This window comes from Apis mellifera, linkage group LG16 (genome assembly GCF_003254395.2).
Source record: "Apis mellifera strain DH4 linkage group LG16, Amel_HAv3.1, whole genome shotgun sequence".
NCBI lineage: Eukaryota > Metazoa > Arthropoda > Insecta > Hymenoptera > Apidae > Apis > Apis mellifera.
This window is the reverse complement of record NC_037653.1, coordinates 2,529,633-2,557,117: the sequence shown is the minus strand read 5'-3', so window position 1 is coordinate 2,557,117 and position 27,485 is coordinate 2,529,633. Positions and strand designations below refer to the sequence as shown.

The window sequence follows — 27,485 nt, the reverse complement described above, 5'->3', positions numbered from 1 at the left end:
TTTTTTGAGGATATAAAATTTTAACAATAATTAAATAATAATTCACAAAAATTTGAAAATTTTTTTTTATAATCGATTCGTGATAATCGAACATACATACGTGACCAAAAGATCGATGTGTTGGAACGTATCGGAGATAAATTTGGGATAATAATGTCCATCGTGTTTAATCGTTCTTCAGTTCCTTCATCGTTCTGTCGTTATTGTACGCTCGTCGATAGAAATCTGAGAAGAGGATGAAGAAGATTGTTGAATGAAGCAGTAAAAGTGCCGCTACCAGTTTTGGATAGCCGCAATCGAATATCAAAGCTTGGGCGCTGTGTACGAACACCAGAAAGAATTGTACCTGTAAACGAAAAAAGGATATATATATAAGGGTGAGTCGAATTTTATATTTTTTTTTTTTTTGCTGAAAATTTGATATCATTTAAAAATGCAACAATGTTTGTTTTAAATTCCAATTAAAATTTCTTGCCTAAATTACAATGATCCAATCTTATCATTATTTCATGCCAGATATAGAACTAGATATAGAATAAAATAGGGATATGTAATGATGAGAGTAAAAAAAAAAAAAAAAAAAAAAGAAATATATAAGAGAATAAGAAAAAAAAGAAAGAAATAATATATTTTCAAATAAATGGCATCGAAATATATAATTGTAAAATTCTATAATTTTATTTTTTTTTATTTTTTTAATAATATAATGTTTAATATATTGGAATTTAATTATTTAAAATTTTTTCACAATTTAAATTATATATGACAATGCATAAATTAAATAACTGAATGATGAATATGTGATTTATTATCGTGGTCATAACACAAGAATAATCAGCTATATGATCGGATAAAATTTTAACGAACAATGTGACGAAACGAAACGATTTCTGCGATCGATTAATTTATGGAAAGTAAAATTTTGCAACGCTCTTATGAGACGTGTAATTGATTACGCTTGTAAAATAAAGATTAAAAAGATTAAAAATATTACGTAGGTAATAATAATATATTATTTTCGTCTTTTATTTTGTTAAAAACAAAATAATTTTTTTATAATAAAATGCAATTAATATTGCAATTTTGAGAATTTTATCGTTTTGTCACTACAATTTTAATTAATAATTTTTTTGTATTAGTTTCATGATACATATTTCATGATGAATTTATAAATTTGTCTTTTTTTTGATCGAAAAATTGATTATTCAAACAAATTTGTTTTCCAATTAATTTAAAGACACATAACTGATTATAAATAACTGATTACTCTTGTTCGTATAAGTTATAATTAACTAAAATTTTATTCATATACTTAAATAGAGTTTGTATAAAAGTTATTCATTTATAGAAATATTTCATTTATATCTGTATATTTGTTCGATCTAACCTCAAAATTGCCATCTTCGATTCAAGTTTACCATCTTTTCAATGTTGACACTTTGAGAAACTTTGTGCATATTTAATATAAATCTTCTGATTTCGATTTTATTAAAAATATTTTCAAATTAATAAAAACAAGTTAATTTTTTTATTAATTTATGATAGAAAAAATTATTTTATCTTTTACGATAGTATAAAGTGACAACTGTGTTTTCTACTCGCATATATCACTTGAAATGTTCTGTACAAATTCGAAAAAAATAGTTTAGATATAAAATTTTTTTGCACCAGAGAAATGAATGAATAGTTTTTTTAACGTCACGATTTATTTGAAACGAATTGAATGGTTGCGGAATATCCTGGAAAAGAATCGACGAAGATAACCTCAAATGTAAATGAAGTAGGGAGAGTCACTTGCATTGTATGGGAAAGGACAACACGAGTTTTCCTTATGTATTTTATGCCGATGTACGAGAAATTAATGAGTCTTGCGTGTTAAATAAGGTACGCTTTGCATAGGTGAGGCTTCATAGTCATACTATCGTTTCACTGTAACACAAAGCCTAACTGCAATACTGTTCTGGTAGAGGACACTATATGGTATATTGGAATGCCAAATTATTACGCCATCGCGACCGAGTCCAAAGCAAGTCAACCTGCAATTGCCCAACGTTTGTACTTTTCACTTTCCTTCGTTTCTACCATGTGAAAAATTTTGTTTATTGACTTGTGTGAGTAGCCAATAATTCAGAATTTCGCGAAAATATCGTTAATGTCGATATTGATTTCACGCCGAATATAATTGAGAATCTTTGTAGAAAATAGCTTAAATAGTAAAATTAAAAATTTTGTTTTTTTGTTAAAAAATATTCTATGTAAATAAGAATTGTGTGATAATTGGACAATTTAATTTTTTTAAATGATTTATAGTAATATTAGATAATGATATATTACTGATATAATGTATATAGTTTCTGTCAAAAATATTTATAAATATTTAACAGTTTCTTTCTTGATAAATTTTCTTTAATGAAATCTAAGAGAAAGATTTAATTTAGATTTCCATTTCTTGCATTATCTTGTGAAGAATAAAAATTATTATTCTGGTTAATAATTGCTATTTAATTGCAAGATGTTGGATAGATTGAAAAATTGAAATAGTTGAAAGAGACAATCAAGAAGTTTTATTATATTCTTAATTTTGAAGTTATAAATTGATTAAAAAAAATTATGAAAATATATGTTAACATTAACTGAAATGTTGAAATATCAAGAGATTTATGATAATTATTAATACAAAATTTTTTCCATTGACTTTCATTAGTAAAAGATTAAAAATTTAAATTTCATTTAAATATAATTATTAATAAACAAATTCTTGAATTTTTCATTGATTTTCATTAATAAAAGATCAAATCATTTAATCTTCAATGTTTAACGAATCAATGTTTAATAAAGAAAGATTAAAATATTCATTTCTCTTAAATGCTATTTTTTGTAATAGTTTTTTTTATTACTTTTTTCTCCCATTTTTGAAAAAATGTGTAAATTTAAAGAATATATAAATTATTTTTTTTTTTTTTGAGATATGTAAATTGTATTAATATAAACACTTGTGTACGAGACGTTGTTAATCAGTGAAATCTGAACACCAATGCTGAAATGGCGCGCATATGCAAACATTATAGTCGATGTGTCGTGGTTCCGTTCACTTTCATCAAATGCAGATTATTATCTAGCCCAACTGCAACTTGCACGTTGTGCAAGAAGAAGGTATCGCGAATCTCGTTCTAAAATGTATTTGGCGCTATTGGCCACTTAAGTATTGCGCGATTTAATCATTTGTGTTCAGGGATTGGAATTACATGCCAATCCCAAATCTGGTTTCGAAGATTAAGAACTTATTAATTTATATCTAAAAAGATACTTATTATTATTTTTATTATTATTTATTATTTCTTTTCCTTCTCTATTTATTCTTTTATTTTCTTTTATTTATTATTAACTAAAAATCTCATGTCTTTTTAAACAGTGTTTTCTAACCTCTTCTAAATTCTAAAAAAAGTCACTGCCTATAATTGATAATAGTAATCTTTTTAAAACTATAGATGAGATATCATGAGATACATGATAAGTTTGTATGATATAATACGAATAATCTGAATATTATTCATCGAATTGAGATATAAATTTATTTGAATAATTTTTGAAAAATAACTGAAAAATATTTTTTTCAAATGTGTAATGCTTATAATGTTTGTAATGCATTTGTAAAAAATATTTTCCAAAGCAGTTCTCAAAAATTTTTCTCTCAAAATATATTCCTGTTTTAAGAAGAAGGTTAACATCAATTTTCACAAGATTTCATTTGAGATATCGTATAAACTATATTAGTTAGAATATAGTTACTTGCTCATGGTTAAGAAACATTTGATGTCTTTCTTGTGGCTTGCGACCATTTTTTAGAGGTTAGAAACGTATCGTAAAAAATATCATTGCATTGATATTTTCTCTTTTCTTGCAATGTATTCTTTATATTTATGTATCTCTTGTTAAATGAACTTAGTCAAAATGGAATGATATCGATTCTATTATTCAAAAAATGAATATCACTTTTTTCCTAGATATTTGAAATATATTGATATTTCTAAGCATGTGAGATGCATTGCTTTTTGTATTGCAGATCGAAGAGATTGCATCTGCAGATGCACCTCTTCAAAATGATGAAGAAAATTTTGCAACTTGCAATTTATTGGTGAACGTGAGACTAAATACCATTCATTTTGACGTAATAAATCCTTTCTCTTTTTTTTTCTTCTCTGTTGCCTATATTTACTTGTATCAATGTAATATCTATGATGGTATCACATAGATATTATTTTAACAAAATAATACTTTAGTTCTTCTATTTTAGTTTTTGTGAAAAAATAAAAGTATTTTATTTCTTAACTTGAGAACAATAATTGAGAATAACATTTCTTCCCCATAAAATAAGAATTCATTAATATTTTTATTTTGATCGAATAAAGATATTGAAATCTATTTTCTCTTAAATACATTACATATTCGAAACATGATTTTATATTTATTTATCAAGAGAATTTTTTTATTTGCTTAGATCAATTGTTGTTAAACTTCATCAATTCCTTTTATATCCTCTGTATTTTATCTAAAATGTGTCAATATATTTTGGAATACTTTTAAAAGATCGATTCTAGAAGTAAAGAGAACATGACATGTTGTTTCATCTATTTGTTCAAATTTGATTCTTTGACGGCACATACCCAATACTACTATCACCTTTTTCAATAGTAACAAGTGACGGATCATTTTTAAAATTAATATAATGATAAATTATTAAAAATTATTGAATTATTTTTAATATTGATATAAATATGGATATTTAAAAATATTCATAAACTTATTAACAAGATAGAATTATGAAAAAATGCCAATTTGTTTAAACGATACACCTACCAATTGTACAGTAGTGAGATGTTTTTTCCACCATAAGTATTTTTGATATTCCGGTCCCATAGCGGATACCATATAATAGAGGTACATTATCACATGCACCGCGTTATTTATAAGATTTCCCAAAGTACCATGTCCCCCAGGAATAAATTTCACGCAGATCCATGTCTCTAGAGGAGTCAGTGAGTGATGATACAGATGCAAAAATGTCACCTGACTCTCCTTCTTGCGCAAAACAAAAAATATCTGAAAGTTTGTGAAATAGATTAATATCAATGGGCAATTATTACATAAAATAAGTTTATTTTTTACTTTCATTATTAACATCATTTCTGTATCAATATCATAATTTTCTTTATTAAAAAAATGAAAAGACTTATTATTCTCATTGCTTGTTATAATTTAAATAATTATTAATTGAATATGATTAAATAATTCATTAAATGTAACGAATAAATAATAATGAAAATAATAAAACTACTTATTTTAGCTATTATATGAATGATGAAAATTATTATGAAATTAGTATGAAATTTTCATTAAAAAAAAGAAAAAAGATAAAAAGCATTTGACTATGACTAATTTGATTACAATCTCTATTTTACTCAGTCTAAGATCTTTGTTTCGCAAGAAAAATCAACAAGCTTAAATGCGACGATTTTTATCATGGATAGAATAGTTTCTTTCTCGCGACACGCTTGTTTTCGATTCGTAAAAGATCGGTAAGAACAGTGTTCTGTATCTTAATAATAGGTTGTAGCGAGGCAGATACCGTTTCTGCCTCGGTGATCAATTTCTATGACGAAAAAAATTCGGAAAATAACTTTGTACAATCGTCTGGCATAGAAAATGTTTTGATCCAGAGATGGATTAAGATTTTATTGGATTTTTAGATTTTTAAAAACTCAAAACTAAGTCCAATATTTTTTTTTTTTTTTTTTTTTTTTAAGAATCATAAAGCTAAATTTGAAATCAGTCGACAATAATTATTCTTTTGATTTGTGAAAATTAGATTATTACGAGATTTTTGAAAAGCTTCAAGATATTGATTTATGGATATTTTCAAACTCAAATTCAATGATTAGCAACAATTTTTTTTTTGCTTGCAAGAAATTAAGATTTGAAAATTTGAAACTTTTTGAATTTTTCAAATTGATTTCTCGAATTTTTTTCAACTTCAAGTTCATAATTATTCGATTAACAACAAGAATAATTTTACATAGTTCAACGGTAAATATTTTTGACTTGCAAATTAAGATTAATTATTGGAGAATTCGAAAGGATTTCGATAATTTATTCTTATTTCGATCGATTCCATCTAATTCCATATTTGATATTAATAAATTCAATTCATTTTACATACCGTGTCAGCGAATTCTGTGAATTTGCTGATGAAGTACCACCAACATAAATTAGCCATTCGTAGCGCGGACGGATTATGGGAATAATCGACCGGTTGACACTTGTAACTGTAGTCTAATAACCAACCGGACATCAAGTGCTGTAAAACGAAGAAGTTCAAGGTTAAGGTATTGTTTTCTAGGTTTAATGATAATTATATAATTAATGTGAACGAGTTTAATAATCTAACCTCATTAATATTTATATTGAAGTGAGACATAGCAGAGGAGAGAATATTGGCTTAATGCTTAGCAAAGTTGAAATGTATAAAATGAATTTTTGGAATAATAAGTAATATAATAATCTAGATGAATAAAAATAAATGGAAATATTATTTTGAAATTATAGTATTGAAAAGAGGAAGAAGAAGAATATTTCAAATAGTTGGAACAAATTTTAATATATTGAAGTATCATTACTGGTGTATGTAATATAAAAAATAATTGAAGTATTTTTTAATATCCAAATAATAAGAAATTAAAAATATAATTAAATAATACAAACTTAAATTGTTCAGTATAATAATTAATTTGCATATGAATTTTTGTACTTGTTTGTTTGTATTTTAGATCTTTTTAAAATATAAAAATTAGAAAATGTTAATTCGAAATATATTATTATTTGAAACATTATTTCCTCACGTTTTAGGAAACTGCTTAATAAAATATTATTACGCATTGTTTGAAACATTGCTCGTTCCATTTTTTTTTAAACAATATCACGATCGAAGAAGTAAGAATGTTTATCTACTTGAAAAATCTACAGTAATTTAACATCGATTTACGATTAATAAAACGAAAAATTGCACCATCGATTACTATCGTTTGCACGATACATTTTCACAATATAGCACGTAATGAAAATTTTTATTCTCAATTTTGTAATTTTTCGTTGGTGAAAAAAAATTTTCTTTTCTTTTTTTTTTTTCAACTTGACGCATATTATTGACTCAACGCTTCGATTTCCCAATTACGATTTAATTATTTAAAAATCACCATTTCCACTAAGAGAATAATAATAGGATAACTTTCCTTCCAGTTTTATTTTAACGATCATAACGTGCGTATAGTGTAACCACTTGGCAACGTAATTTTTTTTAACGAAATATTTCGAAATGGCTATCCATATATGTAAACAGGATACACGATATACACAGATACACGAAGTTACGAAGCTTTTTATTTCCTTTCGAAATCGAATTGGAATTTTTCTTCTTTCTGCGACGAGTTTCTATTCAAATCATCACGGAAATAATTAATTTGAATGAAATTCAGCTCATGAAAGTATTTGAATAAATTTTTTACGATCATTTATCATTTTGTTACAGTGTTCCAGATTTTTATCGAATATATAATCATATGAAAAAAAATTAGGAAGAATAAAAATAAATTCTTCTGATATGTTCTTTTTTCGTAGGTTAGAATATAAATAAATATAAATAAGTACATATTTTTATAGAAATATCGAATTAATTTATATATATATAACACGAAAAAAGTTGAAAATCGTATAAAACATCGTAATTCTTCTCGACTTTCTTGATATCCAATTATTTCTCGTTTTTTTTTTTCAACTTAGTATCGGGAAAATAATCTAGCCTGTATGCAACTTTCTAAGGCAATTCTCGACAGCTTTTATAATGTTCATTCAAGAAGATACGTTCCAGTTTTGTACTGATTTGGATCGAGATATTGATTACTTACTTATATGTTCTACGTTTACTGATGTACATATATTAATGACACTTTTGAAGCTTCTCTAATATTTAAGAAATCGATTCTTTACGAAGAATTATTTCATTTGATGGATAATCGTAAAAGTTAAATCACTATGATACTTGAACTAATCATTGATGGGCTATTATGTATATATATAATGTATAATTTAATATAGCAATATATATATATATATATATATATATATATATATATATATATATATATATATATATATATACACAAAATTATTGATTCAAGTTAATTTATTTATTATAAGTTATTTATTTTATCTCTTTTCGTAAATTTAATAAATAATCCTTAATTTGATATTTTTTCACTTTTATCATCAAATTTTATTCAGTTTCTAAAATTCATTACTTCACCAATATATTACTATCCTATACAGGATATTCTAAAAATTGAGATTTCATAATTTCAAGGAATTTTTTTCCTTTGCAAAAATTTTTATTTTCGATTTTGATGACGAGTTATTAACAAAACACACTGGCCAATCACGAAACACGTAATCTAGTCGATAATCTAGTCGCGGCAATACTATTAGCTTCGTTGCCAACCGAACAAATCCAAATTATATATCTCGAAGAATGTGTGTTGATTATAACAAATATTTTTTCAATAATTTTTAATAAAAAATTATATCACGAACAACGAATAAATAAATAAATATAATATTCGATACATTTTCTTCGTTGTTTTAGACTTGTTCATGATTGGTGACAATATTTAGCAAATGCTATCGAGTAGATTATAGCGCTTCGTGATTGGTCAGTATTTTTTTATTAACAAAACTATAACGAAAATTTTATAAAGAAAATATTGTTTGAAATTACAATATTTTATTTAATTAAAGTAACATTTTATTATAAATAATATTATATTAAATATCAATGTATAATAAAAATTATTAAAAATAATAATTATTACATTAATTATTACATTATAACGACCAAAATAAATTACTAGTGAAAAATAAAAGATATTATTTTGAAAAGAATGATTATTGCAATGATAATTTAATTTTTAAAAAATTTCTCGATTCTCGGCTGATTAAAATGTTTATTTTGTTGTTTTTATTGGATGCATGAATAATGCGTTTCGTGGAAAAATTTCGAAAACGATGTCTTTAATAAATTGCCAGCTCGAGTGCAAATCTGTTGAGCAACCCGTTTTTGAATCGTAAACTTTTCTTCTTTTGCAATACTGTGTTCCATGGATATACCTTTCTCATCCCTGTCCTCCATTAGTGTAGAAGATCGATCGTCACGATTGTTGTCTTTCAAAATTTCTGAGACAAATTAAGTGAAATAGAAATTCTATAGTTTCTTTTATTTTACTTTTCGTGCGTTTTTCGAGAAAGAATTAGACAATGAACTAGACAAACTATTACACTGTTCAAGATTTTGATATTATTTGTTTACAACAAACTTTTAGAAATTAGAGAAGTATTTAATAATAATGCATTAAAATTTTTCGTTCGTTTAAATAATAATCTGATTTAATTTAATCTGATTTTTTAAAATAATTATTATCATTATTGACTGAAGATGGAAAACATTGTTCGATTGAACAGAAAGAGGTTAGGTTAGTATATCTTTACGAAATTACTATGTTCTCAATTCATTTCGAGAATCATCTCTTTCGTATTACCATTTCAGAAATGCTCTATTTCATTTGTACTTTACGAGGGAAATTTGTTATTTATACGAATTCAACGCAATACGTAGCGAGTTATTGTACAATAACTCGTCGTATTGTACAATATCTGTCCCGTTCGATTTGATAGACGAGTTAATTAACAAAAATTGTGTCGGAGAAGGGAATGGTTTGGTGCAATGTTTCTTGCTTTTAATCGTAGCTCAAATTCTTGATTAATAGCAAGTACTTTCGATCAAGAATTTAGTTTACTAATGCATGCGTTGCGATAGAGTGAAAATCGTTTCGGTCTCTACTTCACCTACTCGTTAGAAGGTATAAACTTGAAAATGTTTTGCGACGAATGTTATTGTTAAACTATTCAATTATAAGTATACTTCTTATTTATCATTTGGATGATTTGTTTTGAAATAATAATAAAAAAAAAGTCATTAAAATAAACACGTTTTTTTATAAGATTCGATTTAAATGTATATTTTTTAATCGTATCTAACTTGATTTCAGATTGCTACAGATGGGAGAAACTATTTGTTAAAAATTGTAGCAATAATTTTTACCGGAACGTTTCGTCAAACGTACAAAAAAAATCTTCTTGATTTAAGTACGCGAATTTATACTTTCATAACCTCGTTTCATAACCTAGCATCTTTTTCTTCATCGTGATAAAAAAAACGAACAATTTCATCTGTCCTTCGATTTTTTTTTTTGCCTCAATCCAACGTACGAAACCACTTCTCTTACAAGGCCAGAGTTCCAAAATTGTGATGAAGATATAACGGTTAAAGATTTCGATGGAAATTGAGGTAGAAGTGAGCGAATCATGTATGAATGACAGACGTTTCAAAGGAACGCGTGGTTTCTCGAATCATCTTGATCACAAGGTATACCTGATCCGTGGACTTTGCTCTGGTGAGATTCGATAGAGGGCGCTTGCGAAACGCGACATTCCAACTTATACTCGATTAAGAAACTCTCTGTACACGTTGAGTGAGCTCAACTGATTATTAATTTTGGATTTATGAATTTTTATGAAAGTTTGTGCAGGCATGTAATAAATGTATACATGCAAAATAAAAAGAAGGATAGATTCATTTTGATTTTTGAATTATTATTATAATGTAATTCGTATAACGAGTTGGAAAATAATCAATGAAAAGATTTGATACAGATTCTTTTTTTTCTATCTAACAGAGAATAGAATAGAAAGAAGTTTAGACTTTAAAAGATTCGTGTTTTTGTCTAAATATATGGAATTTTAATTTTAATGTATTATAAAAATATTTTTAAAACTCAAAGAGATCTTTTGAAAATAAAATTGTTCTATAATTTTATCAAGTCATTCAAATGAAATGATGAATAATTTGAATGTCAAAATATATAGCTTTTCATCATAATTCAATAAATTCAAATATACTTAAATATTTTCCAAAAGTATTTTGATATTTATGTAATTTTAAACAGTTTAATTTTAAAATTATTTTTCATCATCATTACTTTTCTCAATAATTTATCATCAGTTCTTTGTTTCAGTTTCGATGAAATAAAATTTTAAACACGCCCAATTAATCTTACAGAATAAACTCAAAATACACTTTTCCACATTTAGTACATCGTAAAAATTGAAGAAATATTTTACTCTGGATATTTTTCTCAACAACTAGAACATTAATGTTAAACGGCAGCAGCTATTGTGATCGTTTATCGACGAAAAAGACCGTTCGAATCACCGGCTATACGGCTATGCAAGTGCTAATGGCTAAGCGCTTTCACTGTTACACTTCGAACTGACTCGTGACTTAACAAAATCCGACTGGTATTTTCATCCGACCCACTTGTATTCGTGATCTTCTTCGGAGAGAGGCGAAGAAGCATCCAATGCACATTCTCATATGTCTTTTGAATAGCTTTGACGCATCAGCTTAGCATTTTAGAGAAAGCCTATTGAGTTCTGAAACGTTCTTGAACCTAGCAAATTTAATTTAATTTTTATTTTATTTTTTATGAAATATATTAATGAATAATGATTATGATAAAATAGATAAAATAATAATTTTGGATAAATCACTTCTTTCAAGATCAAATTATGGCTACAATTAATTGAGAAAGTTTAATAGTTTTTTGTTCACAATACAGTACATTCAATGAACTTGCACACTACAAATTGTTCAATATAAAATTACTATATGAATTTATTTATGTAGTAAATTAATATATTAGATATATCTTTGATCTGATTGTAATTCCTTTTTATTTTTCAATTATCATATTTTTAAGAGTTAGATGAACAGACTAAGAAGAACAGATAATATTTAAAGAATTTTAGATTTAGAAATCAATAGAAATGATTTAAATTGATCTGTTCTAGATTCCATAAAATAGTGTAGTGTATTTAATTTGTGTTTATAAAGAAATATTTGGCTTTTACTTATCATTTATAATTGTTATAACATAGTGTAAGGATTCTAATGAAATTCCAGCAATTTCTAAATAAGGAATTCAAAGAGGTAGCCAGATTAGGAAAAATATTTTGATGTCTTTAAGCCTCTTTTCGCTTTAGATGATGAAATCTGCTTTACGTTCCTATTACTTTTGACTTGAGATCACGTATATCATTGCATGCTTTAACCAGCATCAGATTTTAATGAATCTTGAAGAAAAAAATAACTCGTGAATTACTTCCTAAGTACATCTATCCAAGTAAATTCGAACCCTTTGCGAATCCAACGTGTGAAAGAAATACTTACAAAATAGATTCGAAATTTAAATAGAATACTTTTTTATGAAATTCTCCATTTACATAAAAAGGAATAATTCTTGTGATTTTATACAATTCATTCCAATATGAAAATATATCTCCACATTTATCATACATCTTATTTCACGAGTATCACTTATAAAAAAAAAAGAAAAAAGAAGCAAAATTACTTGAACAATATCTGCCTCTCTATCACTCGATCTCGATCTTTCTTACCTCGTAGAGCATTCCCAATGAGAAGATCACTTGGAACGCATTGTACGCGACCAAGGTCCCCCTCAGCTTGAACGGTTTCCTATTCGCCATTACGCGTGGACCCAGTATCGTCACTCCATACAAATAGAGAAGGACGATGAGAAACGTTGGTATCGGCGAGTCCATCAAGGGCCAATCACTGACCCGCGGATCGGAAGCCGTAGTGAGGATTTCCGTGTACTGATCCAACGCCATCTTGACCAGCCCTTGGGCACCTACGAACGTTCGATTCGTATCCGCCATCTCGATTCTCGATTCCAATTCCCTCTCCACCACCAATTCCGCTGCCGCCGATGCCATTTCTGAAAATAAGATCGAACAGGTTAAGTACATGATAAAGTATCGAAGATTTCGATCGAAGTTGGTTTTTAAAATTGATCAGAGGGGACAAGTGTTATTTCTAAGGATGGTAACCTTTTTCTATTTCTATATTCTTAAATTTTATAATTATTATGATTTTCATTCTCTCTTGGTATTTTTCTCCTTTTAATCAGAATGTGAAAAATTTTGTAATAAACCTAAGAGTGGTTTTATAAATTTAATGTAATTGGGAAGTGGCTTTAAAATGGCAATTTATGATATGCTCTAGGTGACTCTCACTTTATTTAATTATGAATATTTAATCTAACCTAACTTAATAATCGGTACAATCATTTTTATATTTGTATTTGATGGAATCTTTTCACAAAGGATTTTTATAAATGTGATTTTCAATACAATAAATTCAGGTTAGATTTAATTCAATGTTTAATACAATTGTGATATTTATACATGTATATATGCGTTTTATCAAAGATAGATTTATACGTAAGTATAAAGTTGTTGGAAAAAAAAAAAAAAAAAAAGGAAACTCATATTTCAAGAAACACAGTTGTGAAACATCAGAGCATTGAAAGTAAAACGCGACAGGTCAAAAGATCGTCATCCTTGTATTGTCTATAATAGCAATGTCTGATTAAGAAAGTGGCCATTCTTCCTCCTTAGAATCGCGTTTATTTTTATTTATTCTCTTGACACTGAGTGATTAATCAGCTGTCAGAGAATGCAACAGTGGTTACGAATGATAGTATATTGCAACAGGATTGATGACAATGAGTCTATTTCTCTTCTGAATCTCATCTTTATCATCATCATCATCATCATCATCATCATTATTATCATTATCTATTATCGTCGTGTTTCACTTCTATTTCAATTTTCTCCTTCGAGCAATCTATTGCCAGTATTTTTGCATTTACAGATTCTTTAAGATGTTAATTAAAGAGATATATATATATCATATTTATACAAAATTATTGTTAATTATCTTGAATAAAAAATTACTCATCTTCATCTTATTATAATTTTGCATAATTTGTTGCATTTCACAAGGCGAGTAGTTATATGCAAGCATCTGAAAAAAAGTTGACCTTCATTTTCATTTTAATTTCAACAAATTCCATACCGATAGAATGCATAGAAAATAAGTTAATGAATATATCTTTGTCTCTTCAATCGATATACTTTGTTTCGACTACAGTAGTAGTGTCTTTGTCATTTAATTATTTGGAATCGAACAATGTATTATGAATAATGATGAGTAAAATTAATCAAATTAATTCACTTAGCTCAATCGATAATGTAATTTAAAAACACATTGATATTAACAATAAAAGAGTGAATAATTTTATGTAATATTACACGTTTGAAATTGTATTATATAATTGTGACGAGGAAAATGGAACGATAATGATGTTACTTATGAATAATAATATTTTTCATGAATAAGAAATTAGATAATTAGGATTAATTGAATATCCAAGCTGTCTGGACGTCATTCAACTTTCGCTGCTCGAGATTCATTCATGATTGCTCGAGTTACTTGAGAGATATGTAAAAGATATTCATTTTTATTATTATTTCTACAACTACAAAATATTTCTTTATTTTGCGTTGCGGTATATTGCAATATATTCGTAATAGATTGAAAAAGATAATTTAGAGAATTTTGTGGGACGTGGATAATTTGAGTTCTACTTAATATGAAAGCGAAATATGAAAGCTTGAAAGTAGATGGTACGTAGATGGTAAAATTGAAACAAAAAAAAGAAAAAAGAAAAGAAAATATTTATGCGTTCGAAACCAGTTCGAACATGTTCCATTATTATAGAATGTATTTCATTTATTTTATTTTAGATTAGGTGTTTAGATTAATAGTCATAGTTTTTTTTAATACATTGTTGTAAATAAATACTTGATTTAATCCTATAAATTTTTATATGATCGTCTCCTTTTAAATTTAATTAGCTGATAATATACTATATATGTTATATAGTATATGCACTAGCTGTAATATACTATACATTCGAATATTCTTTTTCAAAACAAACACAAAAAGGTTATGAAATAATTAAAGTAATTAACTTTTCTTTATTAGTTTATTAACTAATTAACTAATTTTCTTTATTAACTATTCTCTATTAGATCAACTATAGAAAAACTATAATTTTTAATAATTAAAAAATCAGCTGATACTGCTACGTATAAATTATTAAAATATATTTTAATAATTTATACGTAGCAGTATCAGCTGATTTTTGAAAAAATATTTTTGAAAATTTTGATAAAGCGTATTATTATTCGTTTAAATTTTCGTGCTCGAAATCCTGAAAACATTTCGATTATTTCTCCCAAAAATTTTCATCGATAAATATTTTACGATCGAAAAAATATATTAACACTATAACCAGTTTCGATTTTTTTGACGCTCGAAATTGCATCATGCGAATTTCGTTATTGTACGAAAATAACGTGGTGTTCGAGAATCGTGTCGGCACAATTGTTGTGAGTCACTTTTTGAACCAGTTATTCGATCAGCGCGCCATATATAACGAGTTTCAAGAATGCGGTTTCGTGCATTCGCATTAACCGATTTCGTTTGATGAAAAATACGCCGCGAAAAATCGATCCAAAATGTTTGATTGTGTTTTGTATCCATGTTACATAATTAATTTGTCGACAAGGTTTATTTAAGAGACTCTATTCGATGAAAGAAAAAGAGATTAATTTTTAGGTTAAGTTATATATATATAATATAATATAATATAATAATATATATATATATATATATATATATATATAGGTTAGGTTTCATTTGTTGCGTATTACACGAATCATAATGGTACGAGTTTTTTTTATTTAACATGTTGAAACTTGAGTAAACATGGTTGTTTAGGTTATATTGTTTATATAAATTAGATTAGATTCGGTTGATCTATTATCGCGTATAAAAATTTACAATTATTCTTTGTTTTTTTAATAAAAGAATTAAAAAAAAACATTATTAACTTCGTGTATAATTTCATATTATAATTAAATTCCTTTGCAACTTGACTTTATTGTCAATAACTGTCGTTCATAAATTACACGACAAAGCATCGTTAAATCCAGATACTGCCAATAATACCATCACTGTTGTATTGCAACAGAGATAATATGTTACTAATTCAACTTTTTAATAAAAGTTTCTCTCTCTCTTTCTAAATAATCCCTAAGGCTAAAAATTAAAAGATAGATGTAAAGAAAAGTATTATTTGGAATAATGATCGTGGAAAAACATATATCAAGGTCATTCAGTGAAATCACTTCCGTTCCAAATAAATTACTTTCAAAAACACGCATATTCTTCTTTTTATATATTATATATATATATATATATATGCCTCTCTACCTCTGTAATTATAAAAATTATAAAATTATTAACATGTTCACACAACGCACAAATGTATTATCATCGTAAATGTGTCCCAAACCGCGCTCAAAAATATTCCGGATAAATCAATTTCCGTCGTCTCGTTTCTAACCTAACCTAGGCACTCGGATGAACGGGACTCGTCACAGAGAAAGTCTCGTGGACCGGTGGGGTGAGGCGGTGTTAAAGCACATCCATAAGTACGTTTCTCTGGAAAAGAAACGGATTAGATGAAGAGAGAGAGAGAGAGAGAGAGAGAGAGAGAGAGAGAGGGGCGGGATTCCTGTGGAACGGGAGAAAGGAATTCGACGCAGGCCAATAACGATAACTGGCGGCCGATGATGACGGCGGAATGACGAGGATGATGCCCATCGGGAACGTGTATAAAACTCGCTTGCTTAGAGTTTAGTGGGTAAGTGGGTCGTCGATCCGGTTAAACGCCGATCGACCTTTACCTCGTCTTGTATATCTCATACGTTTGTCGAGGAACTCGTGGTGTAGCCGGTTCTGTTCCTCTTCCGTCATCTTTGGATTCTTTTTTTTTTTTTTTTTTTTTACTTTTCTCTTTCTCTTCCTCCTCTTTCTTTCGATTTTTTGAAATTGGCGCGCGTACGGTACGCGGTTAAAAAGAAATTCTGATACGGATCCGATATAGATAATAAAGGATTTTTTATTTATTTACGAGTAGAGAGTGTATTGTGAATTCGAGAATTTGTAGAAAGGTGGAAATTATTTTAACTTTAATTTAATAACGAAAGAGTAGATGCCATTTTTGATTGTTCGAAACTTTGACAACTCTTGTATTTTGTTGTCCTTGCATCGAATATGCACGAAACGATTCTCTTCGTGGCGTACGATGGAAGAAAGGATTATCAAAAGATGAGGACTGTCTTGTATATAATATATTCCAAGTATAAACGAGAGTTTGGAATATCGAATGAAATTTTTTAAACGAGTGAAAATAAACGATCCATTGATTTTCTCCAAAGACGCAAGAACACGGAATTAAATGTTCGGTCTTTTAACTAAAAAGCGAGGGCGAAAAATGAAATAACGGTGGAACGAAGGCAGTGATTGGTCGGTGGACGATAATTTTTCAACGTTGGATAGAAATTTGACGAAAAACGCGGCCATATTAATATATAAGCGAGTGAATTTCACGAGCTAAGATTGAACGATGAGGTTAGGATAGTCGAAGAAACGAGAGAAAAACTGAGAGAAGCATAAATGCGCATGCGCAATTAGAAAGACCGTTTGTTCGGCGCAGAAGAGAAACACGGAAATTTATTAATACAAGATGTCAATAGATTATTCACAACTACGACTTTATGCAAAAAAAATTAAAGAAATCCATTATTAACGAATTAGATATATTAGAAAAATTTTTAAATGCAACAATTTTCTTTCTAAAAAAATTTTATTCGAATATTCTTACTAATGTACTAATGTAATTTTTAGATTCGCTCTTTATCTTCATCTATTTCCAAGATAGTAGATCTCGAAGAAGTGATATCGAAGTTTCAAGGGTACTTGTTTCTCGACTTGAGAAATGAGAGAAACTTAACTCATACTTACTGAGCGTTCAATCATTCCTGACAGACGACACCGATTCCTCTCTTCTCACTTTCGTCTCGTACGTATCACGATGACCTCGATTATTAGCGGTCTAATGAAATTTTGCATCATATCTTTCGTACGAAATGTGATCGAGGATGGGACGCTAATTACTTGTGTGTATCCAAGAATCAATTGAATATTCATGTCGTGAAAGAAATATGTATATTTTAATTTAAACAATTCAATATGATTTTTTCCTTTTTTTTACGATAAAAAGAAATGAAAATGCGAAAATGTACATCGAAATAATTCGAAATAAATTTCGAATCGACTCGATGCATCCATTTGTGGAATATCGTGATTCGAGAGATCGTTTCGATCCAAGCGAATGATCTTCGTTAAAGCCATTTCATTCGTCGGATAATTAACCATCGGAATTAAAGACGACCATTTATACATTGTTGAAAGCACAAGCGCGTAAACAGTGTTTACCTTGACTGAGAATGAACCAGGAAAGGAAGGTGAAAGATTCTTCTTCAGGTGAATGTTGCGATATTGATGAAAAACACGCGCGTGTATAAATAGAGATAAGCTCTTCAAGTTTTGAAGAGCACCGGTTTGTTTTGGAATTCGATCTATATCGAGCGAGTCGAAACTACGAGATCGCATTATTCCGCGTCATTAATCACCTTTTTACGTCTTCTAGGAAAGAAACGGACGATTACATTAAACTGTCATTTGTATTTATCGCGAATTATTCTTGGTTTTCATTTGCAACAGTGTTTCCCAATCTTGTTGCGGTTTTCACTTTAAAATATTTTCATCGTGAATATTATCGTTTATTAATATTTCCTTTTCTCGGAAAAATTTCACGATTCGAAATCGTGTATTTGTATTTCGCAATCAAAATGAATTTTACCATCATTTATCACTTTTTCGACGCGATAATTAACGATGATTTTTTTTTTTTCGATCGAATGAATTGCCCGTGTCTCCATTGACTATTCGTTGAATATATATATATATAAATATGTACGTATAGGTTGAATAAAATGAATAAATAATTTTTAATAAATGTTTGTAAAAAGGACAGATCGATTGAGAAACACTGATCATTTGATAAGTTTTGCATCGATCGTGACTGATCGTGCAATTACGACACGAATGAACATCTTCATGACTAATTCCACTGTTTACACTCTATATATCATCCTTTATAAGAGAGGGTAAATCAATTCGTTGTAACAGTAATTAAATAATAAATTGTCAAAATGTATGAAATAAGTGATAAATTGATTATTTATTATCTTCTTACGTAATAGAAATTAAATCTAATCATCTATTAGATTATTAAAATTAAATTTTACACGATTTTCTATTATATAATTAATTATTTACACGTCAACTTTTCATGCGATAATTTATATTTATATAAATTTATTTTTTTTAAACATTCATTTCTTATATATAAAAATTTAAATATACTTTGTTGATACATTTGTGAAAGATCTAGAGCTCAAAAAAAACAAACACAAAAATTGATATGCATAAATATCGATCGAGATTCCTTTATCGAGTTTTAAGCGATTGAAGTTGGACGAAGTTGGACGAGAAAGAGACAGAGCTATTCATCCAACGCAAACTTCAGTTTGGTCGTAACGTGAGAAATAAACCTTAAATATTTTTGCACATCAATTTTTATGTCTGTTTCAATCTCTAGAATTATAATATCTTTAGAACGCACATATATTTATTTATTTATTTATTTATTTATTTATTCCATTTATCACGATAGATTTTAACAGCGAAGAAAGTAGTGGTCGAATAATAGCTTCTTTTTTGCGTGTATTTTCTCCGCAAATTCATTGTCATGGATCCTTTATTTTCATGGCAATTGGAAACATCGTAAACGTTGTTTTAGGTTTCGAAAAATCGCAGTTTCTTCGTGTTTTTTGTTAAGACAGTTAATTATTGGAAATATATTGCTCTTTTTTTTTTTTTTTTTACGTCGTCGAAAGGTTTCACGTTCGATTGAAGAAATTTGCTTGCCTTCCCCCCTCCCCTCTCCTGGCCCCCTTCGTAGATTTCTTACGGCTCTAAGAAATCGCACGTGTCGAGAAATTTTTTTTTTTTTCGAAAGTTTCGTGATTCCCGATGAAACGGGTGAAAAGATGGTATACATATTGAATGAAATATGATCTGAGAAGAATTTTTAAACTTTCGAGAATCTTCTTTTTTTTTTTTTTTTTTTTTTTAGGAACACGTTGTCTTTTATACGGCTTTTAAATTTAATTGGCAAAAGATCTTTTTACGCGTGATAATAAATCTGAGAAGAAGAGAATTTCTTTGTGAATTGATTCTTGTCAAATGGGTGCAAAAATTTTGTATTTTCAATGAAATTTAACTTGGAAGAGTTCAATCACGTGGAGAAATTGTTACACGTTCTTGTGAACAGAATATTTATTGAAATTGATTTTATTAAATTTATCAAATTTACATTAATTGATTTGGTTACAGTTGAGAATGATAATTCATGGCTTTCATAAATTAGAAAATCAGATTCTTTTATCCCAAACGAAATTAATTATTAGAATTTTTTAAGTACATTGTTACATCTACAATATATTTTTCTTTATCGACTTGATTTATCAAAAATATAAATATACAAAAAATATTTCATATAATTCTCTTTCTTAAAATCTCGTTCATTTATAATAATTTGCAAATAAAAAAAGAATTATTCGAAACAATATTTATTATTCTATTTTTTAATACAAAAATATCAATTCATTAATCGATGTTTAAAAATTAAACGAAGATATATTCAATATATATAATATTTTTCTAATTGAGAATAATGAGTCGAGTAAAGAACCGGAGAATCCAGTTACGTTTCGAAAAAACTCGTTACACTCTCTACGAGTGGAAAGAGTAAGTTTTAAAAATGGTCCAACGACCTTGTACTGGATGCTAATAAGTTGCATTATCCTTGAATATTCACCATGCAGATAAAATAACAAAAAGAAATTTTATAGGAACAAAAAACTAATTTTTAAGAATAGAATTAATAAAACAAAAAATTAAATCAAAAATCAAATTGCCTCCTTAGATTTTTTATTTCAAATTACCTACACAGGTCATCATTCATAGCTTCAAATTCTTATAAATTGAAATGAATATGAAACGAAAAAAAAAAAAATATATTCGAATAACGATAAATACAATGAAAACACTTTTTTTAAATTATTTGGTTCGATAAACAAAAATAAATTCTTGATAGCAGAAAGCTTTGACAAAAGATTTAGAACTTGTATTTGTTTAACTGCAACAACGAAGGATAAAAGTATTTCGTCAAACCACACGATAAATTACGCGATAATTGTACATCAGGATTGTTCTGAACACCTTGTGTGATCAAATGAAACTGTTACCAACCGAGTGCTTGATATGGTTTTTACTTTCTCGTGGAAAATGAGGTGCAATTAGCTTTGTTAAAAACAAAAAAAAAAAAAAAAAAAGAATTGTTTCTTAGAACTTGTGAAATGAAACAATTATAGGATAGCTGGAAAATATTAGAAATGGTTTGTAAAATTACAGAAAAATATCGATTTTATGTATGTATATAAATATATATAATACGAAGAGCAATGACGCGACACTAGCGCCACATTGACTATTAGCTACTAATATGGAATGTATTTATTTATTCGAGCAGTTTTAGGTTACATGTTTTTATTTTTTTAAAATGAATTATATACATTTTTCTAAAACATAATAAGAATATATCTTGTACTTGAAATTAGAATAAAGATGGGATTCGAAATGGAAATAATAATACTTTACTTTAAATTCATTTGTCGTAAAAATGCACACGTGAATAAATTTTAAAATAAATTTTGTTTAAGGAATACATTATTATATTTGACTATATTCGCAGAATTATTTCAATTATTTTAAATAATTATTATTTATATCGAAATATTTATATTCATACTTATATTTATATTGAAAGTGAGAATATGGATTTGTGCAACTAGATATTACGAAATAAATCGTGATCAACACCAGAAAATTAATTTTTATTGAATTAAATATAACATGTTCTTATATTTATAGCGTTCAATATGATAATTTATACAAATCTATACATTTCTCATGAAAAAAAATCTTAAATTAAGATATTTTTAGATAAACATATGCGTATGAACCAAATTTTAATAAATTAATTTCGCAACTCACAGTTAAATAGACAAAAAGTTAATCGCAAGTTCATCAATCGTACAAGTTTATAAGGAAAAAGTAGGATCCCTGTTTATGAAAATTAATTCGACTCGCATCAGCGATGCGTATCATGTTTATTTATATAATTTATGCAAAAGAAGTGGTAATTAATCTCATTGTAACTAATTTAATTTGTAACTCGTCAATTTTTCAAAGTTTCACATTCGTCAGGAGGGAATAGAAATTCCTCGATTTTTTTTCTCGTTCCACTGTTCGTCTGGAGAAATTTGCACGCGGGAAATTTAAAACGGGGGCGAAAAATCACTAGGACCGACAAACGAGAGAAATTCAGAATAATATTTTACGAAATTCTCCTGCTCCTATTTCGTGATCTGATTAACAATTGATGTGCATAGTACATTGCACAAGTAACAATTATATATCATGCAAATTTTTAGAACGAATCTAACGACTTGTATCATGATTTTGTAAATACACACATATATATGTAAAATTATTTTTTTGAACTCTAAGAAGTAACATTTTTTGATCCCTTTTTAGTTAATCCAATGAGAAGATTACAGAACAATTATCAGAAAAGAAAAAGAGAAAAAAAAATGAATACATATATACATATATGTATAGAATTATTTTTTTGAACTCTAACAAGTAACATTTTTTGATCCCTTTTTAGTTAATCCAATGAGAAGATTACAGAACAATTATCAGAAAAGAAAAAGAGAAAAAAAAATGAATATATATATATATATGTGTGTAGAATTATTTTTTTGAACTCTAAGAAGTAGATCATTTTTTGATTCTTTTTTAGTTAATCCAATGAGAAGATTACAGAACAATTATCAGAAAAGAAAAAAAGAGGAAAAAGAAAAAGAGGAGAAAAAAAATGAACAATGTCGTAAACATGTTCATAAATCGTGCCGCAATATTCGATCCGTGGATGGAATTCCAAAGAGATGAAATCCACCTGTATGTGCACAGTGCGCAAACAGGAGGAGGAGATTCGTGATACTCTTTCTTTTCGTTTTCTCGCGATCCACAATTGATCTCGCTCGATAATTAATAACGAACAAACGAATTTCTGAAAAAAAAAAAAAAAAAAAGAAAAGAAAAAAATAGCCAAGAAATTCTTGTATCGAGAAAAAGTGTGCCACGGAGCATCCTTGGTTTTAGACGATTCGAAAGGAATGTCGGTGGAAAAGAATGCCTGACCTCTTTTATTCCATCAGAACAGAAATTTATCCACGAAACACTTGCCTCGAAACTTATCAATTGCTTATCACTTTGCTACAGGTGTAATTGAAGGAGAAATTGGTTTACGAATAACGCGTCGTGCGTCGTTGGTGGAATGGCCAGCAAAGCTGGTGACACTTTTACCAATCTTGGAACGGACTTTTTACCGTTTTCGATCGAGAGAATGTTTTTGTGTGGAAGCAAAAAAAAAAAAAAAAAAAGATCTTTCTTTAGAGGAAGGGTAAATGGAACGTTTAAACTCGATAATTTTTTGAGCATCTTTTTTATTTTTTATTTCTTTTTTCTTTGAGATTTGTGAAAATTTTTGGTTATTTTTCCATAATCGTGTCAATGATAATGATTAAAAAGAAAAAAAATTTCCAATTAAAAATTTTCCTTTGAATTATGAAAATTCGCAAAATTTTTCCAATATACTTTTTGTTATAAATTTTAAAAAAACAAAAAGATAATAATGCAAAGTTATATATTGATAAAAATTTTAAATTGTGATAAAAAGATCAGTAATTGTATTATTTTATTACAAGAAAAATTAACAATTATGTTGTAACATAATATTAGTAATATATATAAATATACATATATTTGACTTTTAAATATGTGTGAAATTTTTGACTGGATATACACTCGAATATTTATTAGTTTATTGTTTGAAAAAAATCATGACCGAAGAGTTAAAATTAAGAAAAAAAGGCAAAGAAGAAGGACAATAATGGATGCTATATTGTAAGGAAAATAAAAGAGGGAGAAGTATGTCGGAGTAATGTCACTAAGCTTCTTTTCTACTTTCTCAAGTAGAACACACCCCTAACTGATCAGACGTAACGTGAAATTGTTCCATGAAGTGCACGTTTGATCGAGTTTCGTATCGTCGACTAATTATTTTTATCCAAACAACACAACCGGCTTTACTCGTTTCACTCACAATGTTTCACAATAAAAATTTTACGAATGGCTACTCTCGAAAGTGTAAAACTTTATTCTGCAACTCTCTCGAAACGTCCCGATCTGAGTGATAAGCGCAGGATGTTTGTATGTAAACAATGAATTTGTGAAATTTTCGTTCGTGATACTATTCTTAATTCAAAATACACAAATCAAATTACACGAAACATTGTATCCAGATAATTGAATTTAATAATTGAGTTTTCATTTAATTGTCTCGATAATTTAATAACAATTTAATAACAATTGATCCTTTTTCAAATTGATTAAATTATTTGAAAATCAAAAGATTTCAATCTGATTATTCGAAAGCTTCGCTTCAATTAGAATGAGAATATCACTGCGCTCATTAAGGTTAACTTTCCACGTTTTTCTCGTAACTTCCATGTCATATTAAATCCAACACATATTTGTAATATACGATGATTTTTATCTTTTCGATCCCATGAAAGACGTTGTTTAAACTAAATATAATAAAGTTAAACTAATTAATATTTCACAAAATAATCATTACTTCGACTACACGTTGCGTTAATTCAATTTTTTATCGATCGATTGACAATCAACGACGATTTTTGCCGAAGACAGCCGAATATTTCCGATCGCGATTGTCTCCACTGTCTTCTTCTTTAGAAACAAATATTTTTGTTTCTAATTATATTGTAATTACGCGCCGTTTTGCAATTCTATTCGCCAATTCATTATATCAACATTCTTATTTATTATTCTATATATTTATACATTATACATTATTCTTATTTGTAGATTGATTTAATTTTATTATAATATGTTCGATTCATTCCTCTATAATCGATGTACTTTTAGTCATGCATAATGAATACGTAAGACGATCGTACTTGCGATTGTTTCTCTTTCGCGAATCCACTTTTCGTGCCTCAATTAATACTTTTACGCGCTTAATCATTCGATTATTGTAATGCATGTTTAAGTGATTCAGAATACATCGTGTGACAATTATATATACGTGAAGTATATATATTGGAACGAAGAAAAGAATTAATTGTGAATAAGTATTTTTATTTACTTTTTTCTTTCAAATAACACGATATTATTCAACACCAGTTTACCAAGTATTTCATTGCGGAATAATAGAGAATAAAATAAAGCGATAAAAAAAACGGAAGATATATTTAATTAACGATATATAAATATTAATACTTGTTTATACTAGATGTAATATTATTAGAAATTAAAATATTTAAATTTTTGCCTTGTAACACCTTATTGAAATTTAAATTTTGATTTTTGAATTTTTGTCGATCTTTTAAAATTTGAATTTTAATTGTCCCATCCGGGATAATTATTTTTTATCTCAATCCCGTTGGAAAGTATAACGGAACCTGTTCCTCGAATCTATCTTCTCACAAATCGACGAACATAACATTTATCAGGTCATAAGATCAAATTGATCGCACATGCCGGTATAATACCAGTTTTCATTCGATCTTCGACGTTACTTCAATTTAGGTCGAGTTCGAGAAATTTCATTTTCTCTCTCCTAATCCTATTTCCATAATGAGAATTTTTTTTCACCAATTTGCCCATATTTGTTCATTCATATAGCGCGACCAATGCAATTTGACACGCGTCAAACGAATAATGATGCTTACCTGTTCACCGACGAAAACGACGTCGTTCTTCTTCGAGGAAAATAACCAACAATCCTTTCCACCTTCGCGTATCGGCCTCAATATTATTTCAATTTCTAATTTCTTCTGGACAAGTAAATCCAAGTAAAAAAAATTAAACCCTAATTCCTTTTCTTTTATCAATGTCTTGAATCGTTTAGAAACTCAAATAGGATAAAGCTCTCCTAACTTTTGCACTTTATCTTCACACTGTTGTCTCTCTTGTTCACAATTTTTTTCTTCGATATCTTCTTTTCTCTTCAATGAATTTTGTACACTTTAGTTCACAAATTCCTCTCGATGGATTTTCTCTTGTTCTTCACAATTCTTTTTCCTTCTCTCCCAATCGATAATCTTATTTTCCTCTCGATACAATCTCCTTTCTTCCTCAATTCTCCCCCCTCCCAATACTCGAATTCATCGAATTTGGATTCTAAAAAATTCCTCTTTCGCACATGTACTACAATCACTTCTTCGACTCACCATCGGATCACAATCATCTTCCTCCCCTTCGCAAAAAAAAAAAAAAAATCAACCAATCCTTATCCAACACTCGTACCCACAATATTCACGAGTTGTATATACACTTGTTATTTATTTTTACGCGCGAAAAGGGTTAAATTAAATACACGCGCGCAGCCGCGCGTGCGTGTGTGTGTGTGAATTCGAGCGTGTACGCGCGTTCGAAGACACGCGTATATATATATATATATTTATGTGTGCGTATATGTATATATATATATATGTGTGTCAAATGTGGGTCCAACGGTCGATGCTGCGTGAATAGTCCGCGGCCGAGCGAAGTAGCGGTTTAAGTATTGGTTAAGCAAGTGGGGTCCGGCCGGCGGGGTGGGGGTGTGTGGGCCTCAGGTGATCGCCTGAAAATCTCGTGCTATGAGTCAAGGTCTCTTTTCCTACCACCGGAGGCCTCGAGACGGAGAAAGGGAAGTAAGCATAACTCTCGTACGTGTGCACCCTCCGGCCAAGGTCGTTCGTTGATTGGGGAGGGGGGGGAGGCTCCGATTCTTTGTTGCGTTCTCTCAGGAAGTGGAGGATGGGAATTTTTATTATCGTTTCTTTTTCTTTTTTTTTTCATTTTTTGGATGGTCGATGAGGTAAGATGCAATAATTTTTTTAAGGAGATCTTTCATTCTTTGAATTTGAGGGTAATGCTCTTAATTTTGAAAATTTTTTTGATAATTAAATATGTTCGTATATTTTTTTTTTTTACGATACGTGTAATATTTTGATATGGAATTATTATTCTTTCGCAATTTTTTCGACAGTTTGTTTAAAAAAGTTTGTCGATGGAAATACGTAATGACAATTATTCTTATTCATCGAGGAAAAAGAATAATGATTAGGATATTATTTAAATGTGTTAGTTATTGGATATTCTTAATGACTTGATAATGAAATTTTTTTATAATCAATTATTTGTTTCGTTCGATAATTGT

General features: G+C 28.1%; 2 protein-coding genes across 4 annotated transcripts in view; one reads left to right on the top strand and one right to left on the bottom strand.

Moving 5' to 3' along the window:
- On the bottom strand, nt 1-26,820 carry LOC724867 (elongation of very long chain fatty acids protein AAEL008004). The gene is made up of 5 exons (XM_001120770.5): nt 26,011-26,820; nt 12,619-12,959; nt 6,218-6,355; nt 4,858-5,100; nt 1-346 (listed from the first exon to the last, which is right to left on the bottom strand). Exons 2-5 carry the CDS (start codon nt 12,955-12,957, stop codon nt 167-169), a joined length of 900 nt encoding a protein of 299 aa, XP_001120770.1. The 5' UTR covers nt 12,958-12,959; nt 26,011-26,820; the 3' UTR covers nt 1-166.
- Nucleotides 238-27,485, top strand: part of LOC551938 (elongation of very long chain fatty acids protein AAEL008004) — a 52,494-nt gene continuing 25,246 nt past the window's right edge. Inside the window, exon 1 of one of the 3 annotated variants that reach the window (XM_006557783.3) lies at nt 238-377. Coding sequence is in view for 1 of the 3 variants with exons in the window: in XM_006557780.3 (XP_006557843.1) it covers nt 9,539-9,575 (37 nt within the window). In the remaining 2 variants the exon portion in view is untranslated. Of the gene's footprint in view, nt 378-6,284; nt 6,384-9,473; nt 9,576-27,485 lie in introns of those variants that run through there. The other 2 variants (XM_624321.6, XM_006557780.3) reach the window with 2 other exon arrangements.

Coding starts and splice junctions, on each gene's coding strand:
- LOC724867 (XM_001120770.5), bottom strand. CDS start 12,957: ATGGCATCGGCGGCAGCGGAATTGGTGGTGGAGAGGGAATTGGAATCG. Junction 6,356..12,618: donor CATTGGGAATGCTCTACGAG/GTAAGAAAGATC, acceptor TTCGTTTTACAG/CACTTGATGTCCGGTTGGTT. Junction 347..4,857: donor ATCTCACTACTGTACAATTG/GTAGGTGTATCG, acceptor TTTCGTTTACAG/GTACAATTCTTTCTGGTGTT.